Source organism: Onychostoma macrolepis, chromosome 18, assembly GCF_012432095.1.
Source record: "Onychostoma macrolepis isolate SWU-2019 chromosome 18, ASM1243209v1, whole genome shotgun sequence".
In the NCBI taxonomy this organism is placed as follows: domain Eukaryota; kingdom Metazoa; phylum Chordata; class Actinopteri; order Cypriniformes; family Cyprinidae; genus Onychostoma; species Onychostoma macrolepis.
Window position 1 is genome coordinate 29489610 of NC_081172.1, and position 24894 is coordinate 29514503.

The 24894-nt window shown below is 34.6% G+C and overlaps 1 protein-coding gene across 1 annotated transcript in view; it reads left to right on the forward strand.

Annotated features, from left to right (window-relative positions):
- Window positions 1–1321: 1321 nt before the first annotated feature.
- Window positions 1322–24894, forward strand: part of cngb1a (cyclic nucleotide gated channel subunit beta 1a) — a 31776-nt gene continuing 8203 nt past the window's right edge. Inside the window, 33 exon segments of the mRNA XM_058751796.1 lie at window positions 1322–1405; window positions 1489–1519; window positions 1638–1677; window positions 1834–1930; window positions 4728–4753; window positions 4933–4947; window positions 5340–5439; window positions 6523–6555; window positions 8155–8179; window positions 8305–8389; window positions 8475–8611; window positions 8696–8879; window positions 9562–9628; window positions 9739–9763; window positions 12127–12376; window positions 13761–13907; window positions 14155–14196; window positions 15621–15677; window positions 17467–17481; window positions 18750–18885; window positions 19698–19728; window positions 20809–20944; window positions 21051–21068; window positions 21147–21221; window positions 21320–21474; window positions 21573–21782; window positions 22549–22623; window positions 22626–22756; window positions 23607–23657; window positions 23749–23835; window positions 23915–23979; window positions 24072–24194; window positions 24283–24424. Coding sequence (XP_058607779.1) covers window positions 1322–1405; window positions 1489–1519; window positions 1638–1677; window positions 1834–1930; window positions 4728–4753; window positions 4933–4947; window positions 5340–5439; window positions 6523–6555; window positions 8155–8179; window positions 8305–8389; window positions 8475–8611; window positions 8696–8879; window positions 9562–9628; window positions 9739–9763; window positions 12127–12376; window positions 13761–13907; window positions 14155–14196; window positions 15621–15677; window positions 17467–17481; window positions 18750–18885; window positions 19698–19728; window positions 20809–20944; window positions 21051–21068; window positions 21147–21221; window positions 21320–21474; window positions 21573–21782; window positions 22549–22623; window positions 22626–22756; window positions 23607–23657; window positions 23749–23835; window positions 23915–23979; window positions 24072–24194; window positions 24283–24424 — 2895 coding nt within the window.

Consider the following 24894-nt stretch of genomic DNA (forward strand, 5'->3'; position numbering starts at 1 on the left):
AACAGTGACAGGAGCCCACACAAACAGCCATGATCCCACTGGAGCAAAACCCCTGTGACCAAGAGCGAGAAACAGTTAGATTTATATTACATATGTCATGTCAATTGCTTTCAAACTATGGCAGGTGCTGCAAGTAATTTCAGTTTATTTGTTTTAACTTTAATCGCACACCCTTCTGTCTCAAATGTGCAAAATGATTGACAGTCTGTTTAATACATTCAAAAGCCCTTCAGAAGAAAATCATTTTGCAAGACACATGCAATGATAGTGGATAGCATTGTCCTTCTTGATGTATTGAATTTACTTTCAGTTATATCTAAACTATAGTTTCCGGTCTAGCAGAACTATGATTATGAAATGTATTTATATTTATATTTACTCAGTATTCATGTGATTCACCTTATGTCACTGTGGAACAAAAATGCATAACAACATGTATTTACATTGAATGAAAATGGCATTCAAAATGAGTTTTATTAAACAAAAAACATCATATTTTGATATTTTTGTAGACTAAATGTAAAATTGTCTAATTGGGGAGAGAGGTGCTTTATAGGCTAGATGAATTAAACTAATTCCATAAGCAAACTGAATCAACAATGAACTGATTTCAACTGTATAATGAGCTGCTTTACAGTAGAACTGAAATTTTTTTGCAGCATTGAATCACTATTTTCTTGGTTATCACTGCTGTTTGAAACAAAGTGTTAAATAAATAAAGGTGCGAATCCAACTTGAACTGATAAACCTACACTAAATGCAACTTGCAGACGGTTAAAAATGACACACAATACATAGACTCGAGTTGATGAATCATTTTAACATGAACCACCCAAACGCACCAAATCATAGAATGGGCGATTGGACTAGATTCACTAGAATGAATCATACTTGTTTTAAACGTACTGTTTTTTCTTGTCATCTTATTTTAATGTATTATTGTAATTATAAATGGTTTATAGTGCAAATCTACCATTTACTGCACTTTGTTATTCCTCTAGTTACAGCATATAGGCTACTGAATCGGAAGTCTCGCCGATTCACAGATACAAGGCCTAGTTCCACGTTGCAGAGGTGGATGAGAGAAAGGGCTGATCGGGATGATCCGATTCACTTTAATAAGTTTAGTGAGTTCTGACTTTCTCCGCTATATAAGGCAGGGATGACTGTTTACGTGAACGCCTTTGATTATTACCTGAGTTCAGGCTATAAGGTAGTGGAGTTTAGCGAGTTACTCCCCAACACTGCTTTAGTTGGACAGTTCTTTGGACATCTTTATTTGACATTGACTCCTGCTGTGTTGATCTGTATTTCTGACAGCATGTTTAGCTGGGTGATAAAGGTTGTTCCCCAGCCTCCAGCATCTCCTGGGAAGCTGGCAGAGGAGGACCAGAATGCAGCCCCAGCGACTGTGAGTTTGTGTACATGTACATTGAGTCACCTTTCACAGTTTAAGCATGTCTTCACTGTCTCTGCACTGTTCTTTAGGATGTGGCGAAAAAAGAGGAAGCAAAACAAGGTAACTATGCACTCTATCAAATTTGACAGCAGTTTTGATCAATGACCAACGCTGAATCACTGAAAAAATACAGACCTGAGAATATTGTTCATTCATTTTTCATGATATTATTTTACAGAACCTTCCAAGCCAACGGAGGAGGTCTCAGAGGAAAACAGGTGATGTTATGTTTGTGTTTGTTTGTGTGTGTGTGTGTGTGTGTGTGTGTGTGGGACATATGTGCATTCAGTGTCTCTAGACGCTGTAATCCTGCCAGACCTAATTACTGCTCTCTATCCCTCCTTCTCTCTCTCTCTCTCTCTCTCTCTCTCTAGCTCACAGAGTGGGGTTTTGAATTGGCTCTCTCATGGGTTCAACAGTGCTCTCCCTCAGCCAGTAAACTCTTCTAAACTGGCCAACAGTGAAGTTAAGGTATTTTCATGTTTTTTTGTTTGTTTGTTTGTTTGTTTGTTTGTTTTAATGTAATTAAAATTAACGTAGTCTGACAATCTTATAATCAGAGCTGGGTAGTAACTGATGTAATCAGGATTACGTAATCAGATTCCAAAAATTAAGTACTTGTAATTGGAGTAAGTAACATTTTAAAATACTCGTAATCAGACTACAATTACTTTTTTATTGATTACATGTTTACATATTATTCACACAATAGCAATAAATTATTCGTCATTTATTGATTCTCTCTAATTCCTCTTTTTTATCTTTCTAAAATAGTCCACCGCTTATATACACTCAGAAAGTCCAGTTTTGTGGACATTCACACACAAAAAAAAAAAAAAGGTTGAGCCAGCTTAAAATTTTAAGGCAACCAGCTTTAGCAGATTTTTGAGTTTGCTCAACTTATTTTTGTGAGAGATTCTCAAATTTTTGTTATATAAAATTAAAATGACAAGTTGAGAAAACTCAAAAATCTGCTGAAGCTGGTTGCCTTAAAATATTAAGTTGGCTCAACTTTTCTTTTTTTTTAGAGTGCATAGACTAGTCATTAGTCAGGTGGCGACACAGCATTTGACCAATGGATTTACAAAAATAATTTCAGGTTTAAGAAGTGTTTCGACATTGCATCAACTACTGATGAACACATTAATTTTTATTTGAATGATCACTCAGTGGGTTATTTATGTATTATTATGTATTATTGAAAGGCTTTTGTCTTTCAAACTCATTAAAATGCACAAATCCTTGTAATTTCTTATCTGCAGACATTCTCAAACTTTTTGTCATCTTTCACGTAATATATTTACTTTAAAGGGGTGGTCAATCAGCAATTCTGTAAAAGACGATATCTCCCTTTGCATCGTAACTTTGCAGATGTTGTTTATGCGCAAACAGCAACATTACATACTAACTAAAGTTAAAAAAGTGAAATCATAATCAATAAATATTTTAATTATTAAATATCACATTTGCATGTTCACGGTTCTCTGACATTGGTTAATGGTCATATGTTGTGCAGGTAAACATAAAATATTTCTTCTTTTTTTAGTAAGTTAATTATTTTGATTTATTTTAATTTTACATTCTTATGATTTTATAAAATTTTTGCCTTTTATTAAACTCACAAACCCCGGCAGTTCCTTTACGAACCACAGTTTGGGAAACCTTGATGTAATATTATGTTTAATGCATTATGTTTAATGTTCATGTTGTTAATTACAATGAAAGGAATATATTTTCTCACTCTTTGTATTTTTACATCATTATGGTACAAGATCATTCTGTTTGAATCAATGTGATAAACAAGTTAGGTCAAAAGTAATCTAAAAGTAATCTGATTATATTACCTAAAAAGTGTACTGTAATGGATTACGTTACTGACTACAATTTTTGTCATGTAATTTGGAATCAGTAACGGATTACAATTTGTAAGTAATCTAACCAGCTCTGTTTATAATCTTTATAATTTACAACTATTTCTATAGTTATGTTTTTTCTAAGCAGTGATGGGCTAGTTACTCAAAGAATGTAATATATTACTCATTACTAGTTACTCCTTTCAAAAGTAACATTGTTACTTTACTTATTACTTTCTGGTAACAGTAATTAGTTACACTACTAGTTACATTACTTTTTCTTCACGCCCCACAGAAGTAGTAACTGCATCTTCCACATAAAATTTTTCTAGAATGTTACTAACAACATATTTCTGCCTCATCATTTGACCAAAATCCATATTGGATCGCAGTCAGAAGTTATCACAAACACTCATTAATTGTCATGTGTAGCTTGAAGCTAATTGTAATTTCTCCGTTACCCATATACGATTATATTTCATTATGTATTTTATCAAATCACATAAGTTTGTAAGAAACTGTTTAATTTTCCAAAAGGATTTTTAATTATATTAATATAATGTACCACATGCTGATCCGAGGGATGTGGGTGGGATGTAATGCCAGAGTAAAGTAAAGCCACAACTTACACAACAGTGTTCACCTGCTGTACTGGGGACATCACATGCATGTGCGAGTTGTGAAAATTATGAAAATAAATCTAGGAATTATTTGATTGTTGGATTTTAAATCAGCGGGGTCGAGGAATCAAAAGTAACTTACTCAGTTATATGTGCAAGGCAAAAATAAAACAAAATTTAGATCGCCAGTGTGCAAAGTACATATTTTACAGGTCATTGTGACTTAAATCTTTGCTGTTTTTGTCCATTTTAATGAAGATAGAAGTTCAACTTTTTTGGTCGTTTTTTCATAATAAGCAGACACCTTCTTCAGTCATCATAACTTTGAGATAAAGCAATACATACTATTTTTAGACATTGCTGAAGATGAGTTTAACTCAAGTGTGAACACAGTCAAAGTGTCAAAAACAACTATGTTTAACATTCAGGTGGCAAGTTTCAAGGCAGATGTTTCAGTTTAACATCTGGTGTGTTGTGTCCTGAAGCTTAACAACATACATTAAAAAATGAGAAAAACAGATTCCTTTATGTAATTGTAAAACTATTTTAAGGTTACTTTGATAAGAAATTCTCTTTAATGTCTTTATTTAATCAGTACCTTTTTAAAATATTTTAATTATCTTTTTCTCTTCTTCTTTTTGCTACTTTGAATTTAGTACATTTTAAAAATATAACTTTTTTTTGGTGAACTAATTTCAAGCAATTTAACCATGCTTTTTGATTTACACACGTATAGCGTATGAGTATGTTTTATTCTTGACCCTTTTTTCATTTTGTTTACCATGGATTGAACAGCATGAGGGAAATGCAGAGAGCAGCAGGTATAGTTTCAGTCATACGGATTCAGTTTTATTTTTTTATGTGTTTGCTGTTTTCCGTATCTTCATGTAGTTATAAGAATGCTTGTGTATTTCACATTTGTATCTGTGTGTGTGTCCCTGTTAAATGAATGTTTTGATGAGTATCACACATTTTTCCATCATTGTATCGTGGATGGCAGTAACACATCGGACCAGTGAGTAGCTTATAGCAGATATTAAGATATGCACAAACATGCAGAGCTTTGCTGCAGACTAGCATGGAGAGTCTTTGCATGCTACACACGCAAAATACTTTATTGCACTGAGCTGTATTTTCATATTAACAGCTCAAGGCAAAAGATCCTCATGCTGAACAGACATAAACTTAAGCATTGTAATATGCAGACTGGCTTCCCTTGAGCATAAAATTTTATATATATATATATAACTGCTTCACTGGCGCCCACTGGGCAAACCTGTTTGTTTTTACTGTCCCCTGCTGCCATCTAGAGTTGACTTATAGCAAAGCAGCTTATTTGCATGCATTCACATCCTCACCTATGCCCAGAGCAGCTGATGGACTTTACTGTATCTCCTCTTCCATCAGGGCTGGAATGATAGGCTGGATTGTGCAGGGACTGGGAAAAGTGGTTCCACAGCCAGATGAGAAATACAAGGGTCACACAGAGCCGGAGGAGGTCACTGAGGTATGGACACACACCACACACATGAACTAATCCCAAGGACACTGAGGCTTTGTGCAGTATGATTGCTGATTTGGTTATTTACCAAGTCAATTTTTATAATATTTCCTCCTACAAGTTTGCCGGATTTGCTGCAGTTTACTACATAAGCTTATTAGTTAGAATTTGTGAAGCATATTAATGACTACATTTTTATGGTGTTCATGGACATTTGTGTTTGTGAAGAATGATCATTCATGTGTTTAATATTCCAACCATTTCAAATAAATTGAAATTCAAAATTTTAAATAACATGGATTATGAAAACAGACCTTTTCCAAAGTGTGTCCAGGAGCCTCACAATGTACAAAAAAAAAAAAAAAATATATATATATATATATATATATATATATATATATATATATATATATTAACAATGTGAAGGTTTTTGTAACAAATATTTACTTAATGTTTAAATTTAATCACATTAAATTTTTATTTCTTGATTTAACCTATTATTTATTTTTAAATACATTAGTAAAATTTGATTAAAGTTAATCTTTTATCTCTTTGGCTACTTTGCATTTTATTGCAATACAATTTTGAAACTATATATATACTATATATAATATTATTATTATTTGTTATTTTAAAATGTGATTTATGAAAACAAGATTTACCTTTCTGGTAAAAATTATTATTAAAAAAAGACAATTGTTTTATTAGATTAAAATTGAGGAAGAATGACTCAACAAAAATGAATCTGAATGAAAATGAATATATATATATATATATATATATATATATATATATATATATATATATATATATATATCATAAGCAAAGAAGATTGTTTTTACTAATTATTTACTGTTTTAATGACTGTTTTTACTGAGAAAGTTTTTATTTGTTATTAGATAAAGATTGAGGAAGAATTTTTAAATATTTTATTTATATTTTATTTATTTACTTACTTTATATTGCATTTTAGAGTTAATGGAGTTCATTTTTAGAGTTAGCGATAATGGAGCATTTCAGGTTCACAGACACCTTTAGGTGTCTATAGTTTTCGAACATCTGTGAGAGTTTCATTGCATTTCCATTTAGCCTACAGTTCCAGTGGTTAAAGTGGATCCTCCAGTAAGTAGTGTTTTTGGAGCAAGCTATGTCAGGATCATGCTAGCTGTTCCCTCCTCTGTCCCAAAAGTCAACTTTAAAGGGGCCATACACTTTTCATCATCACATCGTTATGGCAGGGCGTGTTGCTGAATATGTGCTCATATTTAAATCTGGGTGGTCCAATGTTACCATTGGTTCATCCAAATTACCGATTTTTGCAGTTCAGTTATAGTAAATGGTCTGTGAATTTAAATTGTCAAAATTGGAAAATGTCTATATACTGTACACATTAAGACTGGACAATCATATGTCCCCTTTAAGTATGAGGTGAGACATTCATTCCAGTTATTTGGTTTACAAGCTCCACCACAAGAGTGGATTCCGTCATACTGCGAGCTCCTATCTTTGATCATCATCCGCATTTCTGTCTGCTCACAGTAATCAGCCGGTTTGAATACATGTAAACAAGAACCATTTATAATAACCAGTCCAAATCTACTGAATATTAATGACTTCTACTTAATTCCTTACAGCTATGTTATCATCACAGTATATAGCATCACAACAAATTAAGGTTGTAAACACAAGCTGATTGCTGTAGACGAGCTTTTCAGGACTGCTTTAGGCGGTTATAGGTTGAGTCTTCAAAACAAATCCCTCTTGTCAAGAAATACTCATAATTTCAGCTTCATTGCCTTGCAAATATCTTTAAAGTTTCTTGCTATATTCTATAACTATCCTGCTGTAACCTGACCCTGCTACATCAAAAACTTCAGATGCTTGCATGGCTAGCAGCTTAAAACAGGCATGCTTGCTTACATATGTAGTGTTTCTTCAACCGTAACCATTATCAAAACTAGCGCAGTGTTAAATGAAGATCACATAAAACTTTATTTATTTATTTATGGCTATTTTTCAAATGCTTATGTGTATGTGTTTTACTCATCACAGCCCCAGACTTTCAACTTTGAAATATTATAAATAAAAACATAAAATTACAAACCATGTGAAATAATGAGTGAAATATTCATAATATTGGTTACAAATTATACACAAATTATGGCTGACCATTGCAAGATAAAATAGGCACACAATGTGTTAAAATATGTGAGATAACATAAATAAACATCTAGCGAGAGAGTTTTGAAAGAGTTTATTTTCTACATTTTCGTAGTTTACAGAGGCAAAAGTGCCTGAAATTGAAGAAATACCGACATATACTTAAAAACCTTCTTGCAAACACCAATGAGTGAGACTTGAATTAATATAGACAGATAAAAACTAAAATGCAAGCCAATCACCTGGCCCTTTAATTTTCACACCAATATTAAGTCAAGAACTAATGCAGTAAGCCCGGTTTCACAGACAGGGTTTAGACTCAACCAGGATTAGAGCGTAGTTCAATTAGGACATTTAAGTAATTATAAATGTGCCTTAGGAAAAAAAACATTACTGGTGTCTTGAGACAAAACAAAGGCACTGATATATTTTAAGATCAGTCAGTGCACATTTCTTTCAGTTGAAACAGTTAAGACTTATATTTTAGTCTGAGACTAGGCTTAAGTCTTGTCTGTGAAACTGGGGGTAAAAGTTAATTTGGTGTTTCTCGTCTCTTTACAGGTGCAAGAGGTCAAAGACATTCGTGGTGAGTCCAGCCTCTTAATTACCGCTTCATATAGAACAGTATAAATTTTGGCTTTCAGAATTTGCATTGCAAAGGGCCGATGAGAGAGGACTCAACACATGTGACATGATTCTCACTCTCACCAGATGCTGAGCCACTGCCTCATATTCCTGTGGTGGAGGTTGTGTCTGATGAGGAGCCAGACGCTGCTAACGTGCCCTTCTCTCCGAGGTATATGTTAATCAGCTGTCAGAAGCTAATCTGAACTCTCATTCTGGCTGAACACCTTTAACCTATCTGTTTCTTTCTCTTTCAGGGTAATAGAATGGATTAAGCATGGTTTTGAGAAAGTAGTTCCTCACTCTCCTGTCCATCTTCGTCCTCCCACTGGTACAGATGCACCTGCCCAAAAAGCTGCTTCTGCACCTGTGACTCCCTGCAAACAAGAGCCAGGTAACATTTTTTTAAAATCAAGAATGTTAGGCTTTCTTGGTGACAGAGTGGTCTGCATTTGACATTTTCTTTTTTTCTATTTAGCACCTGCACCTGCACCAACACCTGCACCTCCACCTCCACCTGCTCCTGCACCTGCGCCAGCACCCGCACCTCCACCTGCACCTGTAGCTCCACCTGCACCTGCACCAGCACCTGCACCTGCACCTGCATCTGCACCTGCAGCTCCTGAGCAACCTAAAGTAGTTGAGGATTCCAAAGGCACAAAGTAAGTGTCCATCTTTTTCCCTTATAATGTCTATGGTTACGTTAACAAACCAAGCTTTAAATCCTTGGTTAAATAAATATACATTGTTTTGTTTTTGGTTTGTATGTTATTTTGTGTGTGTGTGTGTGTGTGTGTGTTTGTTTGTTTGTTTGTTTGTTTGTTCTTGTTTTGGATTTGTATTGTTTTGTTTGTTTTTCTTTTGTGTTTGTTTTGTTTTCCTGTTTTTGTTTTCTTTGCTTTTTATGTTTTGTTTTGAGTTTCATTTTGTTTTTCTGTTTTTGTTTGTTGTTTTTTTATTTTTTGTGTTTTGTTGTTTTGTGTTTATTTTGTTTTGTTTATTTGTTTTTGTTTTTTCTTTTGTGTTTGTTTTGTGTTTCCCTGTTTGTTTTTGTTTTCATTTTGGTTTGTTTTTGGTTTTTGTGTTTGTTTTGTTTTAATTTTTGTTGTTGTTTTTATTTTGTTTGTTTGCTTGTTTGTTTTGCTTGCCAGTTTTTTGTTTGGTTTTTGTTTTGTGTTTCTTTTGTTATTTAAAAAAAATACATTTTGTTTGGTTTTGTTTGCTGTATTTTTGTTTTGTTTTGTGAACATAACATGTATATGAAGCTTTTTATTGTTTGGATAAATGTAAAATGTTTTTATATACAAGTCTAATGATATGCATTATATTTAATTTGTTTTCAAGTATGGTTGGCTGGATTGTACAGGGGCTCGGACGCATTATACCACAACCAGTACAGAAACCAAAAGAGGTAAGCTATAAGCATACTGTCCCCTTTAAAGTAAAGTAGTGTATGTAAAAGTAAGAAAGACTGCTATTCTGCTAGTGGCCTATTTACCCATTTTCTGTGTTTATTTGCAGGACAGCTCTGATATCGTTCAAAACGGTAAGTTTGTGTTTTTTAACACGTCTTTACACGCATAGATATAATAACTGCAGACAGCTTTGCAAGACAGGGTGTTTTGCTCCCCAAGATTATATATTTGAATTTATCAAAGCATTGCTATTCTCTCATTGCTTATTTGTAGGTGGAGGTGTTAACTCAGCTCCTCTTCTCCTTCTGTTTCAGGGGAGAAGGCCATTAAAGCCCCCTAAACATAAGGAGAAGACGACTTGGAGAGTCATTACCTCCACACAGAGACAGCGAGAGACGTTCAGACAGACACACATACTAATATCCTCTAGTTCTACACAGCTATATCAGCTTTGAACATTTGTAGCAGTTCAAAGTGCTTTTTCATGTCATCTTCCTTGGTGAATTCTGTTAACTGTATCACAGATTAGCATGCTGGCTTGTTAATTGCGATGATTGTTTAGTGCTTTGATGATTAGGCTACCTCACAGACATGCAGTAAACACACAGTGGCCCAGTCAGCGTTTACAATGTCATTTACTGCTTATATACTGTCTGCATTTGCACTATCAGCGTCATTAAACATTAACATTTTTGCCTTTGATTGGTCAGAAAGTCCAGCCCCAAACTTGTGTCCAGGATTTCATAAGTACCACAGAGCCACGGTTTTCACGTTTAGAGGAAATCAACTTTTGTCTGTGAATATTAAACCAGGATAGGAGTTTAACACATAAAATCTTTCACCTTTAACGCTGCTTTTAATGATTTTCTTCCTCTTGTTTTCCAGTATATATATCTAAACATTCTTTAATCAAGATACAAGTAAACATATTCTTGCTTTCTAAAAAAATTATAATTTCTGATTAAAACAAGAAAAAATATCTGCCAAAGGGGTAAGAAAAAATATAATTCAAAAGGAAAACCTTTTTTGTTTTACCCCATTGACAGATATTTTTTGTTTGTTTGTTTTAAGCATAAATGTGCTTCATTTTGATACATTTTTCAGAAAACATGAGAATATGATTTTGCTTCTTAAGTAAAGGTATCTTGATTTAAGAACATTTAGATATTTGTACTGGAAAACAAGACAAAAACCCTGAGTAAGAAAATCATTATTACAATTATATGCAATATTGTTGCCATAAAATGAAAAAATTAAAAGAAAAAAAAATGCCCATAAATCCCCATGCCACTAAATGCGTTTGCCAATATCTACATTGCCTGCTATAAAAAGCAAGAGTTAGTCTAAATGCTTTGAAAAACAAAACCTATGAGCTGTTTTACCATGCTAAAGATGTTAGCAAAGTCACTGTGCGTGATTCATCAATATCAGGCTTCACTACAGCAAGGTGGAACATTCTCATGCTGTATACTGATGCTATTTATGTTTATGTTTTATTGTGAAGGGCTATTGCAAACACAACACAGGCAGCTACTTTGTCCGCTGTATGAAATCAATAATAAATAAATGATTTCAAAAAGCAGATTGTTTGTCGTGTGGTCAGAGCAGAAATGTGCAAAATGCTTGCAAAGTTGTATGTGGAAGAAGCACTACTGTATTATTTGCAACTGCGGCTAAAATGATTTAATTCATTTTTAACATACAGTCTGTTTCAGTACATTTTAACACTTTAGGACATACAGTATGCTGTAAGTGTTTCATCAACCAAATTTGGTAACACTTTAGAATAGGGAACACATATTCACTATTAGCATTTTAGAGTTTCCTCTTAAGAAACTCCTTATTTGCTGCTTATTAATAATAAGGTGGTTGTTGGTATTGGGTCAGGTTAAGGGATCTAGAACATGTTCTTGTAGAATAAGGCATTAATATGCCCTTTATACTGTAAGTACTAATAAACAGACAATATGTGAGTAATATGCATGCTAATAAGCAACTAGTTAATAGTGAGAATTAGACCTTAAAATAAAGTGTTACCCTAAATTTTAAACAATTCTTACAGCTTACAAAATGTGCAATTTTTGCCATTAGGGTCTAAATGCGTTGCTTTTTAATACATAATACAGACATTCAATGCATTATTGGGATGAATAATTATATATATTTTTTTAAATAATTAAATAAAAACATGATACAATTGCCTAAAACCCCACAAAAACCATCCAAATCCAAAACAGAACCGTCTAATCTGCATGGACATGCTTTGAGACCAGCAAACCACTTTGGGCTCCAGTGGGATCAATGCTATGCAGTTTTTGCCTCGAAGGTGAATCTGCATGCTTCAGATGCAGAGAAAACCATGTCAGTTGTGATGCACTGATACAAAAACATTCAGTAGAAAAGGAAAAGTGTCAAAAATATGTCAGTTTCTGAGTCTTTAAGCCTAATCTCTGTGACCTATGAAGCATGATTTTTTTTCCTGTTGTCGGTGCAGTCTGCATCCTGCAGGACCCGTGTGATATGGTGCTGGAGGAGGTGGACTCTGGCTGGGAGGCCCAGCAGAGGGAGCAGGGCTCGGGGCAGGAGGGCTCATCCCTGCTGCAGGTGCTGCCCAACATCCTGCCGCACATGCTGGCCATGCAGGAGCAGGAGGACGCAGAGACCCAGACTGAGCGCTGGACACCTCTCATTGAGAGCATCAAGAAGGAAGCGGAGGAGACTGCCATAGCAAACATAGAGGACAGGTGAGAGCCAGTGGTTTTATATCCCAGCGACCGTCTGGTGGATTTAACCATGCATGTGAAGCCATACATATTTTGAAATGGAACAGTTTATTGAATCTTTAGTCATAATAAAAAATGATTTTGTTAAGTATCATATTTGATACATCAGGCTTTTATGGCTCATATAGTCTGCTATAGGCTATATACAGTTTTATTTTCAAACTGAGCAAAAAATATGCAATTTGGTTCAGTTGCTGATATTTATTTATAAGTCCAAAAAGTAAGATGAAATTCTGTTAGCTTGTAATGTAATTCAATGAGATCTTTGTTATAGTTTAGGAGACTACTTACATAAAACACATATAAATATCAGTTGTCACACTATATCTCCAATAATATGTCTCAGTATGATAATATTAAAAAGCTCTTTAGTTTTTATTGTGGAGGCAAAACTTAATGCAATGCAATACAACGATGATGTGAATTGGACATGATTTGATACATTTTAAAATGATTTTACTGAAAATAATTGTATGGATAATCATGTAAACCTTAGCTGCTTCAGTCCAATAAATGTTCATCTTGAAATATTACTAACAGTATAAAAGTTACTTTCACATTTGCATATTAAAATCAGTAAAGACTTGAACGACCTGGAGGTGGATATTTTTAGAGTCACACTAAAAGGCATTTTACTTGCTGAGTATAAATAGATGACAGAAAAAATAATAATAATAATAATAATTGGTTTTCAGCAAAATTTTGGTCATTTTGATTATTTAGAGGCCTGAATAATATGTGCATCAAAAACAATGACTGTATATAAAAGGCTTTATAGGATTAATAAAGGCTAGAGATTATATTCTACACTTTTAATATTTTTCAAGGTAAATTGCACCAAAACCAGTTTAGTTTTTATGAATGGTTTTTACCCTCTCACTGACCCTCAGAGTTAAATAGTCCATTTTGCTACTGTACCTTTAAGACTTGGTTAAAGTAATATTTTTAACCCAGTTTGAGTTTTTTCCAGTTTGAGTATGCTGAATGTTGCTTTGTTGTTGGAAAAATGAAACCCAGGTTTATTACAGAATATTTAAAAATTAAATCCCAGTATCCCTGTGTAAAAAATTCATCAAATGATCACGGATATACTTAAAAGTGTATGACCAAAATGACACACAGGTCACTACAGAAACACACTCTTCTATGCTATGTCATGTATAATTGTATGTAATGTATGCTTTCTTCCAACTCTGAAACTCAGGTATCAAAATTATTTCCCAGTCGCAATTAATGATAGGTTGCACATAAATACCCCCTGAAGTCATACAGTATATTTTTTCATTTCAGTAACATGTGAAGACATTACATCGCTGTGTGTGTGTGTGTGTGTGTGTGTGTATAGACTGCAGCAGGAGCGTGTGGAAGCGGCTCGTATGGCGGAGGACCTGGCCCGGCAGGCTGCAGAATTGGCCGTCAGACAGCTGGAGGAAGAACACACCACGCAGATCCTCATCGACACAAAAACTGAAGAGCCGGACAATGAGGAGCAGTAAGTCACGAACACACCACAAACTCAGAGAGGAACCCTGTTCTGTGTTTGTTAAGACTGAGATCTGGGGTGTGATAAACCACAAAGTGGCTACAAAAGTTTTTTTTTGCGACCAATGCGCTGTGTCTCTATATCTCTCATGCTATCCCTTTCTCTCTGTCACACACACACACACACACACACACACACACACACAAACACACTTACAGTGTTCAGAATTCACCTGTTCACTGTTTGTTTTACAAAGACTGCCAAATATCCAGGAGGAAGAGAATGAAGAAGAACCAGAGTAAGTGTCTCCACTCCCTTCCGCACTCGCTCTTTGCTTTCTGCCAGGGTCCAAAATTAACACTCGCCAAATAACAAAAACAAGTAACAATAGTTGTCTATTTCTGTTAGCTTTGTGGTCATCTATATGCTTCGTTACAATACACTTCATTACATGCATGTGAATATTCCTTGTTTTAACCAAAATAACACTACGATTTACAAAATAAGTATGATTTTTTATGTTTTTGAAAGATTCTTATGTTCACCAAAAATACAGTAAAACAGTAATATTGATTTGTTATTATAATTTTAAATAACTGTTTTCTATTTGAATATTTTTTTAAATGTAATTTATTCCTGTGATGCAAAGCTGAATTTTCAGAATCATTACTCCAGTCTTCAAGTGTCACATGATCCTTCAGAAATCATTTTAACATGCTGAGTTGCTGCTCAAGAAACATGTATTATTATTATTACTATTATTATTATAATTTTGAAAACAGTTGAGCTGCTTCATATTTTTGTGGAAACCATATTTTTTTTTTAGGATTTTTTGATGAATAGAAAGTTCAAAAGAACACCATTTATTTGAAATAGATATTTTTTATAAAATTATACATATCTTTACTGTTACTTTTGATCATGAATTGATTGATTGATTGATTGATTGATTGATTGATTGATTGATTGATTGATCGATCGATCGATTGATTGATTAAAAAAAAGGAGTTTCTTCCAGGGAAAAAAAAAATTATATTTTTCAAACTGTAGTGTATATATAAAAATACAAATAATATAATTACAAAGTCGCATGTCTTGCATGTGCTTTTTTCTTCGTAAATTAAATTTAATAAAATGTAGTTAAATTCTAATATGATTTAATATGATGTAAATTAAATTAAATCTTACATGATGTTGCAAATGACCCAAATTACCTGTGCTGCTGGTCCAATGGTATGCTGAAACAAATTTGATGAAAAACCAATTTTTCACTAAATTTTTGATATTGTCACTGCTGCTAAATTTTACAAATAGTTACAAAGAAATGGCAACACAGAAATAAATTTGAAATTGTGTAGAAGACTAAAATATTTTCTTGTAAAACATACTTCAATAATCTTTATTTACAACTTTGAAAAATCATTTTTAAAGTGCTTGATTGATAGTCCAAATCTTATTTTAATCTATATTCAGTGCACTTTAATGGCTAGTAAAAAAATAAAATAAAATTGCAAAATTTGACTTTCCATTCTCAGAAACTTAATTTTGGACTCTGCTTCCAACCCTTCAGTGCCGCATCTTTCCTCACAGCAGAGTGAATGATACAACTCACAATATGACTGGATGCGAGTGCTTGCTTGCTTCTCTTTACTGTTGTACTGTTACTTTATTCTCCTGAGTGTCAGCTGAAATGCTGTTTGTCCTCTCCGGCTCGCCATGCAGGTTACAGCCGTTCCATGAAGAGAGTGAGGAGGAGAGTGAGGATAGTAAGAACACAGAGTAAGGCCTTCATCCTCAGAGCTAAGCAGCAAAGAGCTAGCAGCCTGAGCGTTACACTACTGGGGTAGATGGCATGATAAATAAAGCAGTGATAGCAAGGTCCTTCAGCATCACATTATACTTCATTAAAGCTGCAACGTATGCTTTAGCTGCTTTAGCATGTACTCCCGAGATAAGTATGAAGCCTTCATACATTCATGCAATGTTTTACATTGTCTTTAGTGTGGGCTGTATTATATATCAGATATATATACACTGAACAAAATTATAAACTCAACACTTTTGTTTTTGCCCCCATTTTTCATGAGCTGAACTCAAAGATCTAAGACTTTTTCTATGTACACAAAAGGCCTATTTCTCTCAAATATTGTTCACAAATCTGTCTAAATCTGTGTTAGTGAGCACTTCTCCTTTGCCGAGATACTCCATCCACCTCACAGGTGTGGCATATCAAGATGCTGATTAGACAGCATGATTATTGCACAGGTGTGCCTTATGCTGACCACAATAAAAGGCCACTCTAGCTCATGAAAAATGGGGGCAAAAACAAAAGTGTTGCGTTTATAATTTTGTTCAGTGTATATACAGAACAAAATCTCTTAAATAACTTTCATTCAATATTCACTAAATAAAAACATCTCATACAGTTGTTTTAAAAAGATAATTATGTATAATCCTAATATTGGGAAATATCTACTATTTTAATATATTTTAAAATGAAATGTTTTCCACAGATGCAAAGCTAAGTTTTTCTTTAGTGAAATGTTCCTTAGTGTCACATGATCCTTCAGAAATCATTCTAATATGCTGATTTGGTGCTCAAGAAACGTTTATGTTATTATTATTATTATTATTATTAATGTTGAAAACAGTTGTGCTGCTTAATAAATCTGTGGAAACCATAATGCATTCTTTTCATGAATAGAAAGTTCAAAAGAACAGCATTTATTTGAAATAGAAATCTTTTGTAACAATAATAAATGTCTTTACTGACACTTCTGATTAATTGAATGTGTACTTGCTGAATAAAAGTATTCATTTATCTTTTTTTGCCCCAACATTTTGAATGGTAATGTATCACCATTTCCACAAAAATATTACGCAGAAAAATCTGTTTTCAACACTGATAAAAATAATAATAATAGTTTTGAGCAGCTAATCAGCATATTAGAATAATTTCTGAATGATCGTGTGACTCTGAAGACTGGAGTAATGATGCTGAAAATTCAGCTTTGCATCACAGGAATGAATTATATTTTAATATATTAAAATAGAAAACTGTTATTTTAACTGTAATAATCTTTCACAATATTACTGTATATTTAATCAAATAAATAGAACCTTGGTGAGCATAAGAGACTTCTTTCAACAACACTAAAAAAGAACATAGAAATTAGAATAAGCGGTTCAGCCCATGTAGAGAATGTTTCTTTAAATCAAAGCAAACCTCGTTTGAGTGTCGTTTCAGTTTGTAAAAAGACAAACCATTACAAATATAGAAGTGACCCACTTTTGAGCACATTGTGTTATTTTGGGCATGATGTCAGATGCTTCATTTAGGCTTCATCCTGCTTTACCGCGTCACTATAAACCATTTGAAAACCAGAACAGCTAATGCCAAAAAAGCTTTTAGGCCAAAGCACTTAAGTAGAAGTAGAACACAGTTTCAGACCTGCTGCTGCTGTGTATTGCAGTGCTGAATTCAGAAAGCCAGAAAGTCATGGAATTAAACTGAAATGTGCACTTTTTATCAACATTTTGCAACCAACTTGACATCCCCTGTAAACAGTGCCGACATGAAAAGGTATGTTAGACTGACCTACATTAGTTTGTGATTATTAAACAGATTTTTCGCTACTCATAATCTATACGCTACTCATAATCTACTATAACACCATCTAAGACGTGCCACAAAACGTACTTACTTGGAGACTTTTGTTATGCTACCCCACTACTGCGCTAACAGCTGTGCTACTGAAAATTTTAATTAGTAGCATTGCTACTTTTAGTACCAGAGGATGTACAGCATTACCACTCTATCCATTCTTTACAAGCAAACATAGGTGAAAGCAATACAAAAGTTGAGGTTCTGTTAAGACCAGCATTGTCACCATCATGCAGTTTGTTGCATTTGCTCACAAATAAAAAAATGAGAATTTGCTGAACATTTACTCACCCCTTTAGGCCATTCAAGATGTAGATGAGTTTGTTTCTTCACTTGAGAAATGTAGCATTACATCTCTTGCTCACCAATAGATCCTCTGCAGTGAATGGGTGCCGTCAGAGTTAGAGTCCAAACAGCTGATAAAAACATCACAATAATACACAAGTAATTCACACCACTCCAATCCATCAATTAATGCCTAGTGAAGTGAAATGATGTGTTTGTAAGAAACAAATCCATCATTAAGGCATTTTAACTTTAAACTGTAGTTTCTGGCCAAAATCCATAATCCATAATAGCGCTTCATCCAGTGAAAAAGTCCATCTCCTGTTGTCACCCATATTTGTTTGGAGCTGTTTTGAACTGTTGTGTGCATATTTATCTTCTGATTCAGACTAGAAATAGAAGACTCTCAAGAAAGTAATATTATTTAGAGAACTCGTATTTTAGTTGGGAGCAAAACTTTGAGGTTCAAAAAGTTTTTTTACTTTCTCTTTTACTGGAGTGGGGAAGTTTTTATCAGCTGATTGGACTCTCATTCTGACGGCACCCATTCACTGCAGAGTATCCATTGGTGAGCAAGAGATGTAATGCTACATTTCTCCAATTTGTTCTGATGAGTTGGATTTGCCTTGGATGGCCTGAAAGTAAGCACATTTTCAGTACATTTTCTTTTTTTTTATAAATCCATTTTCACTGCACCTGAATCTAAAAATATTCGTTCAGCTGAGTACAAAAGTGATTGTCTGTCAGAATTTTGATAATCCAATAACTTGTTTTTGTCAGCTTCTTTGAGTTTTATCTGGTCAACACCTGCAGCTCTGATTGGTGGTTAACCAGCCTCTGGACGTCTGTGATTGACTGGTTGTGTTGCCATGACTAGACTTCTGCTCAAATGCCTTTTTCAGGAGCCTGATGGACGTCTGCCCAGCGGAGCCTTCGCCGCACGAGTCTGAAGTCTCAGATCAGGCACCCCAAAGTCCTCCACCACCGCCGGTGACCACTCAGCCTCAACGGGCATCTATACCTCCTGATGCTGACCAGGTAACATTGCTATGTTAGATATTTTAACTTTTTGAAAGGAATTGACATTTATTTTCACCAAGGCAACATCTAATTGATCAAAAACAGACATTATTATTACTACCGTGTTTTCAAAAATATAACCCGCATGTTTTATCATCAGAAATGTGCCGTGATTTATATTCCATTGTGACTTATATAATGCAATTAACATCAAGTACACAAAACATGCATGAAACGCACACATTTAGATTTGTTGAATGAGATAAATATGAGAATGTTTCTAGTGCTTATAATGTTTGTAGAGGTTTTATGTTATTTACATGTATTTTACATTGTTTCTGAATATGATAATCAAATATGACTTGCAGTATACAGTGGTGGCCAAAATTATTAGAACACGTGACAGTTCTGAAAATACAATCTGACAATTGTTTATTTATTTTTGTTCAATTAAATGTAAACTTATAGTAAATAAAATAATCTTTCTTTCAAAGTCAGTTTCTTTCACACTGTAATTATGTACTGTAAATAAAACAAAGATTAAATTTTACAATAAAATACTATGTCAGTCTTTATACTATAAAATTGAATGTTTCGTTCAATGAGTTACATGCTGTTTTCTTTATAATTATTCATGAAATTTAATAGCAATTTCTCAGTGAAAAGTTTTCACAGCCTTTTTTTTAGTGCAGAAAAAAAATAATGGGATTGTTCTGAATTGCAGCTTTACAAGTTTATAAATATTGTAAACATTGAGGAATTGGTCGTATTTGACTCATATTTGCTGTCTTTACATGTTTCTTTTATTTATCTTTGATTTGCTGTTACAGGAAGAGGAACCTCCTGAAGAAGGATGTGGAGGTTGGTGTGAACATAAACACACTCACATACAGTACATACAGTGACTATAGACAAGTATGAAAGATGTGCAGTATAAACCAAATGAACATAACTGTAACTGTTGATATGCAGTTTGTGCATAATCAATGTAATGTAATGTGAGCGTAACTGAAGTGGTCTGCCTATCTGCAGTGCCTGCTAGCTGTACTGGCATAAAGAGCTGGATTCTTCGCATCCCCCATGCTTCCGCATGTCTGAGCAGCTTACATCTGCTGAAAAACAATAATGTTCCCCTGCCCAAGATGCCCTCCGATCTCCTGCTGCTATACCAGGAGATGTCCCAGCTCCCAAAACAAGCCAACCAGTGCTTCCAGAACGTTCTCCACCGCCTCAACATCCTCAAGCCCATGTAGAACGCCTCAGCAGCAGCATGTAGTCTTGGAGTTAGAATTTGTAGTTAGTGGATTTTATTCTTAACACATCCCATGCTGAAGTGCCCTAAAATCCAAATCATCCCGTGCTTGACATCTATAGACACGACTTTAAAGTGCCCTGCAGTTACAGAAAGACGCCAAACCTCCAGCAATCTCTCAGGTGAACGGATCGTGCTAGACAGTGCTGTGCTGTGCTGTGCCGTGCTGTCTGTTGTGTGCCAGTTATTTGTTGCTAATGCAAGTACCAATGTTACTATAGCTCACACTTAAGGTTATGGCTTTTTCCAAACTCTACCACATAATGTGCGCTATTGACATGAATATTGCCTCAGATCCTGCGTCCTGATGAGGAGACGTGCCGGACAATAAAAAGAGTGAAAAACCCCTTATATTGACAGTGTTCTGAATATCACAGAGGTTTTTTGTTTTGACTTGCACTTACAGTATTTAGGCACCAAAATGTTCTAGAGCAGGGATTGACAGTGCAAGCAAATTTTTTATTTTATTTTTATTTTTTGGTTATTTGGTTACAATAAAGTGTGTCTGGCATTTAACATATACTGTATATATATGTGTGTGTGTGTGTGTGTGTGTGTGTGTATTAACTAGTATTTGCACAAGAATCTGTTATGTATCCGCTTCATTGTGTCATTATGTGTGCTCTCAGAAAGCACACATGTGAAGCCAGCACTGAAGGTAGAGGAAGTGGATGATGGAGAGATGAGCGTTCCCAAAATCATTGTGCCCTCAGAGTTAGACTCAATGACCCTCACTGTTCCTGTAACAAATCAGCCATCCCGCAGGTCAGTGTTTATCCATCTGACCTAATAATATAATTTACTGGCTAAATATTGCGCATACATATAATGCTATTTCTCTGAAAGTCCTGTTTTTTCATTCCACTCTCAGCAAAGCTGTGGATTCAGAGTAATTTGTTCTTTATCTAGTTTGTAAAACTACAGCTGCTATAGTATAGATTGTAATGTGTTGTATGTTGTTGTTCAGAAGTATGCAGGAGGAGATGGATCCTGGCGAGGAAGATGAAGACATGAACAAGTCTGATCTACTTAATGTGGATGAGTGAGTTTTTAAAAATCCATATAGTTGCTTTAGACTCAACTGAGATGTCATACTTCAACCTGACATGACTTCCTCTGATGTGCTGTCATTTCCTGTAGAGGCCTTGAGCGTCCAGCGTCTGCAGCCAGTCAGACAAGTATTGTTGTGAATGAGCGTCTGCAGGAGCTGGTCAAGCTGTTTAAAGAGCGAACAGACCGTGCAAGAGAGAGACTGGTGGATCCAGACGAGTCTGATGATGAAAGCCCTTCAGCATGTGAGTAGACTTTTATTTGTGGTTTATTTTACTGTATTAGTTCAATGATGTCAGGTCAAGGATAGATTGATTCTTCACCTTTGATATTTGAACCCTAGCTCCGGCCAAAAAGCCCAGTGAAGCTCCACCTCCACCACCTCCTCCAGAGGAAACGAAAGACGCTGAGGAGGCGGCTGAAGACGAGGTTAAAATCTACGAATTTATGGGATACAAGTTCCCAGTTCCTCAGTTCAAAATGCCTCAGATTCCTGCATGGCTGAGAGTCATACTGGACTACCGTTTCCCATCCAGCATTGATCCCTACACAGGTGAGATCTACAACCAGCAAGAGTAGAGGAGCTCTATGGATCACAATGGGCCATTATTATAAAACTATACAAACCAACTACCTTATTAAAAGTGTCCTATAATGAGAAGTTGATATGATTTTTGTTTTTATTTTTAAATAAAATATTTTTTGTTTTGTTTTGAATATGTTTTCTAGTCCAAAAAGACAGTCTATTGAAACCAAGAAACAAAAAACAGGCCATGAGTGTGTGTTTAGAAATTCTGTGTTGTCTGTTTTAATTTTTCTGGATTTATGACTTAATACAAAAAAAAATTGTGATAAGCAAACAAAGGCATAAAACATACAGTAAATGTAATTTCATTCAAATTTAACAATTCCTTTTCTTATTGGCCAACAAAGTGGTGCAAAAAGAGTTTACTGTTAAAATTAAAAGTAACAGATGAAAAATTGATTCCTCTTTAAAAAAAATAATAATAATGTTTTCAGAATTGTATTTCGAGAAGTAAATTCTACTGTACAATAGAAATATATTTCGGTCATAATTTCAAGTTAACCCAAAATTTTATTTTGACAAGATGTCATGAAGACCTTTGAGGTTGGATGTGTATCTGACAAGTTTTTTTTTATATCAAATGTAATGGTGAAATGCTGGTGAAGTGACTCTCAAAGCAGCTCTTTTTTAGTTAAATGCACTTAGAATTACAGGAAAAAAGATTCAAATGTGCTGTATAATGTCATGCATACTGTATACTGTAGGCCTACTGATTCTTTCTGATTCTTCACAGACTTGACCTACGTGGTGTGGCTGTTCTTTGTGACGTTAGCGTGGAACTGGAATGTTTGGCTGATCCCTGTGCGCTGCACTTTCCGTACCAGACGCCTGAGAACGTTCACTGGTGGCTGCTGATGGATTACCTCTGTGATGGCATTTATATTCTCGACATCTTCGTTATGCAGCCCAGACTGCAGTTTGTGAGAGGAGGGGACATTGTGGTGAGCGAGAGCACCTGCAGCGTCGAACACAACATCAATTAACTTCTGACAACCAAAAGCGTAGCAACATTTTTTGTTGTAGTTTTGAACAGTATATCTACTATTTTAGTGTTTCAAGCATCACAAATTTCTGTTTGTTTTGCCTGAAATTGTGGAAGCCTGTTTCAGCCACAGAATTAAAAAAAAAAGGTAATTGTAATTTTTCTTACAATTAAATCTTACAATTTAGACTTTTTTCTCGCAAATCTGAGTTCATGTCTCCCAATTCTTAGAAAAAGTCAGTTGCGAGATATAAACTCAAAATTGCGAGATAGAAACTCAGAGCTGCGAGATATTGCAAATCTAAAAAGAAAAGATAAACTCGCAACCTTTTTATTCTTTTTTTTTTTTTTTATTCCTCGGCAGAAACAAAAAAACAGAACTTCAAGATGTAAACTCAAAATTCTGAAAAAAAAAAAAATTACTTACGAGAAGTAAACACAGAATTCTATGGGAAATTTGAATCAGAATTGTGAAATATAAACTCAGAATTGTGGGGAAAAGTTTGTATCTTGCAATTCTGCGTTTATATATTGTGAGACAAACTCAGAATTCCAAGAAAAAGTTTTGTTTTTTTTTCTCGGAATTGTGAAATACAATATTGAGAACTGCAAGAGATCAGGTCAGAATTGTGAGTCGTCAGAATTATTTTTATTTTTATTAAACAGTACTTCCATACTGTCATTCTTTAAAATGTTTTGTTGCAATATAATGCAATGCCATTCATACATTTGTAAGTATCTGGATATGGTTTGAGGCCACTGTTTGTTTTATTTGTTGATGTCTATTTTTTATGTTTTGTCTGTCTCAGTGTGACAAAAACGATATGAGAGACAACTACAGGCAAACAGAGCGATTCAAGGTAAAATTATTTTCTACTAAATCTATTCATTGACACTGAATGAAAAACTTCAGTCAGTTAGTGAAACTTCCATTGGTGTTGGATGTTTCAGATGGATGTGATCAGTCTCTTTCCACTGGATTTGCTGTATGTCTTCACGGGCGTCAAATCTCTCTTGAGGTTCCCTCGCCTTCTAAAGGTAACACACACACCCTGTTCTCGTCCCACTTTCACACACATATCCTAAAACTCACACTTATTCTGTGTCTCTTTTGCAGTACAATGCGTTCTTTGAGTTTAATGATCGTCTGGAAGCTGTGATGAGCAAAGCTTACATTTACAGGTAAGATTCCACCACTAGAGGTTAGTGTAACACAAAGCGGATACCTCTTAAAGGGACAGTTCACCCAAAAATGAAACTCGTTGGATTTGCAGGGTGATCCGGACCAGTGCGTACCTGCTGTACTCTCTGCACTGTAATGCCTGTATTTTCTATTGGGGTTCTGACTATGAAGGACTGGGTTCTACCAAATGGGTCTATAATGGCAAAGGAAACAGGTGAGCTTATCCATCTCAGTCTATTTCTTAGTGGTATATTGTGTACAGTGGAGAAAATGTAATATGAGTCTGTGTTTGTGGCACACAGTTATATTCGCTGCTACTACTTTGCTGTGAAGACCCTGATCACCATCGGAGGTTTGCCTGATCCCACCACTGTCTTTGAAATCGTCTTCCAACTCGTCAACTACTTCGTGGGAGTCTTTGCTTTCTCCATCATGATTGGTCAGGTGGGAGTCATACGAGAAAGAAATTCTGGGTGAATCTCATTTACTGTAAAATAAATGTCAAGTTATAAGGCCATATTTTCAAAAGAAAGAACTAGGAAATTGTATTTTGCATAAAGAAAATAAGACTTATTTAGGACTACAAAACATCATTATTTTCATCATAATTCCCCCAAATTGAAAAATAAGACCTTATTACTGTATTATGAATACATCAAGTATAAATACTTGAAAAATGTGTCTTGTCTGGTAGTACAGTAATGAGATTTGGGGGAATGGTGTAAAAATAATTAAAATGTATGTTTTGTTGTACTTTTTTAGCAGATTATTTTTTACATTTATGGTATTATCTAATCAGAGTTATTATAGTTTAAACTAAAAACCATTAAAAACTAAATTATAATAATAATAACTAAAACTGAAACCATTAAAAAAACTTTTGTTCCTTAAAATAAAATCAACTTTATCTTATT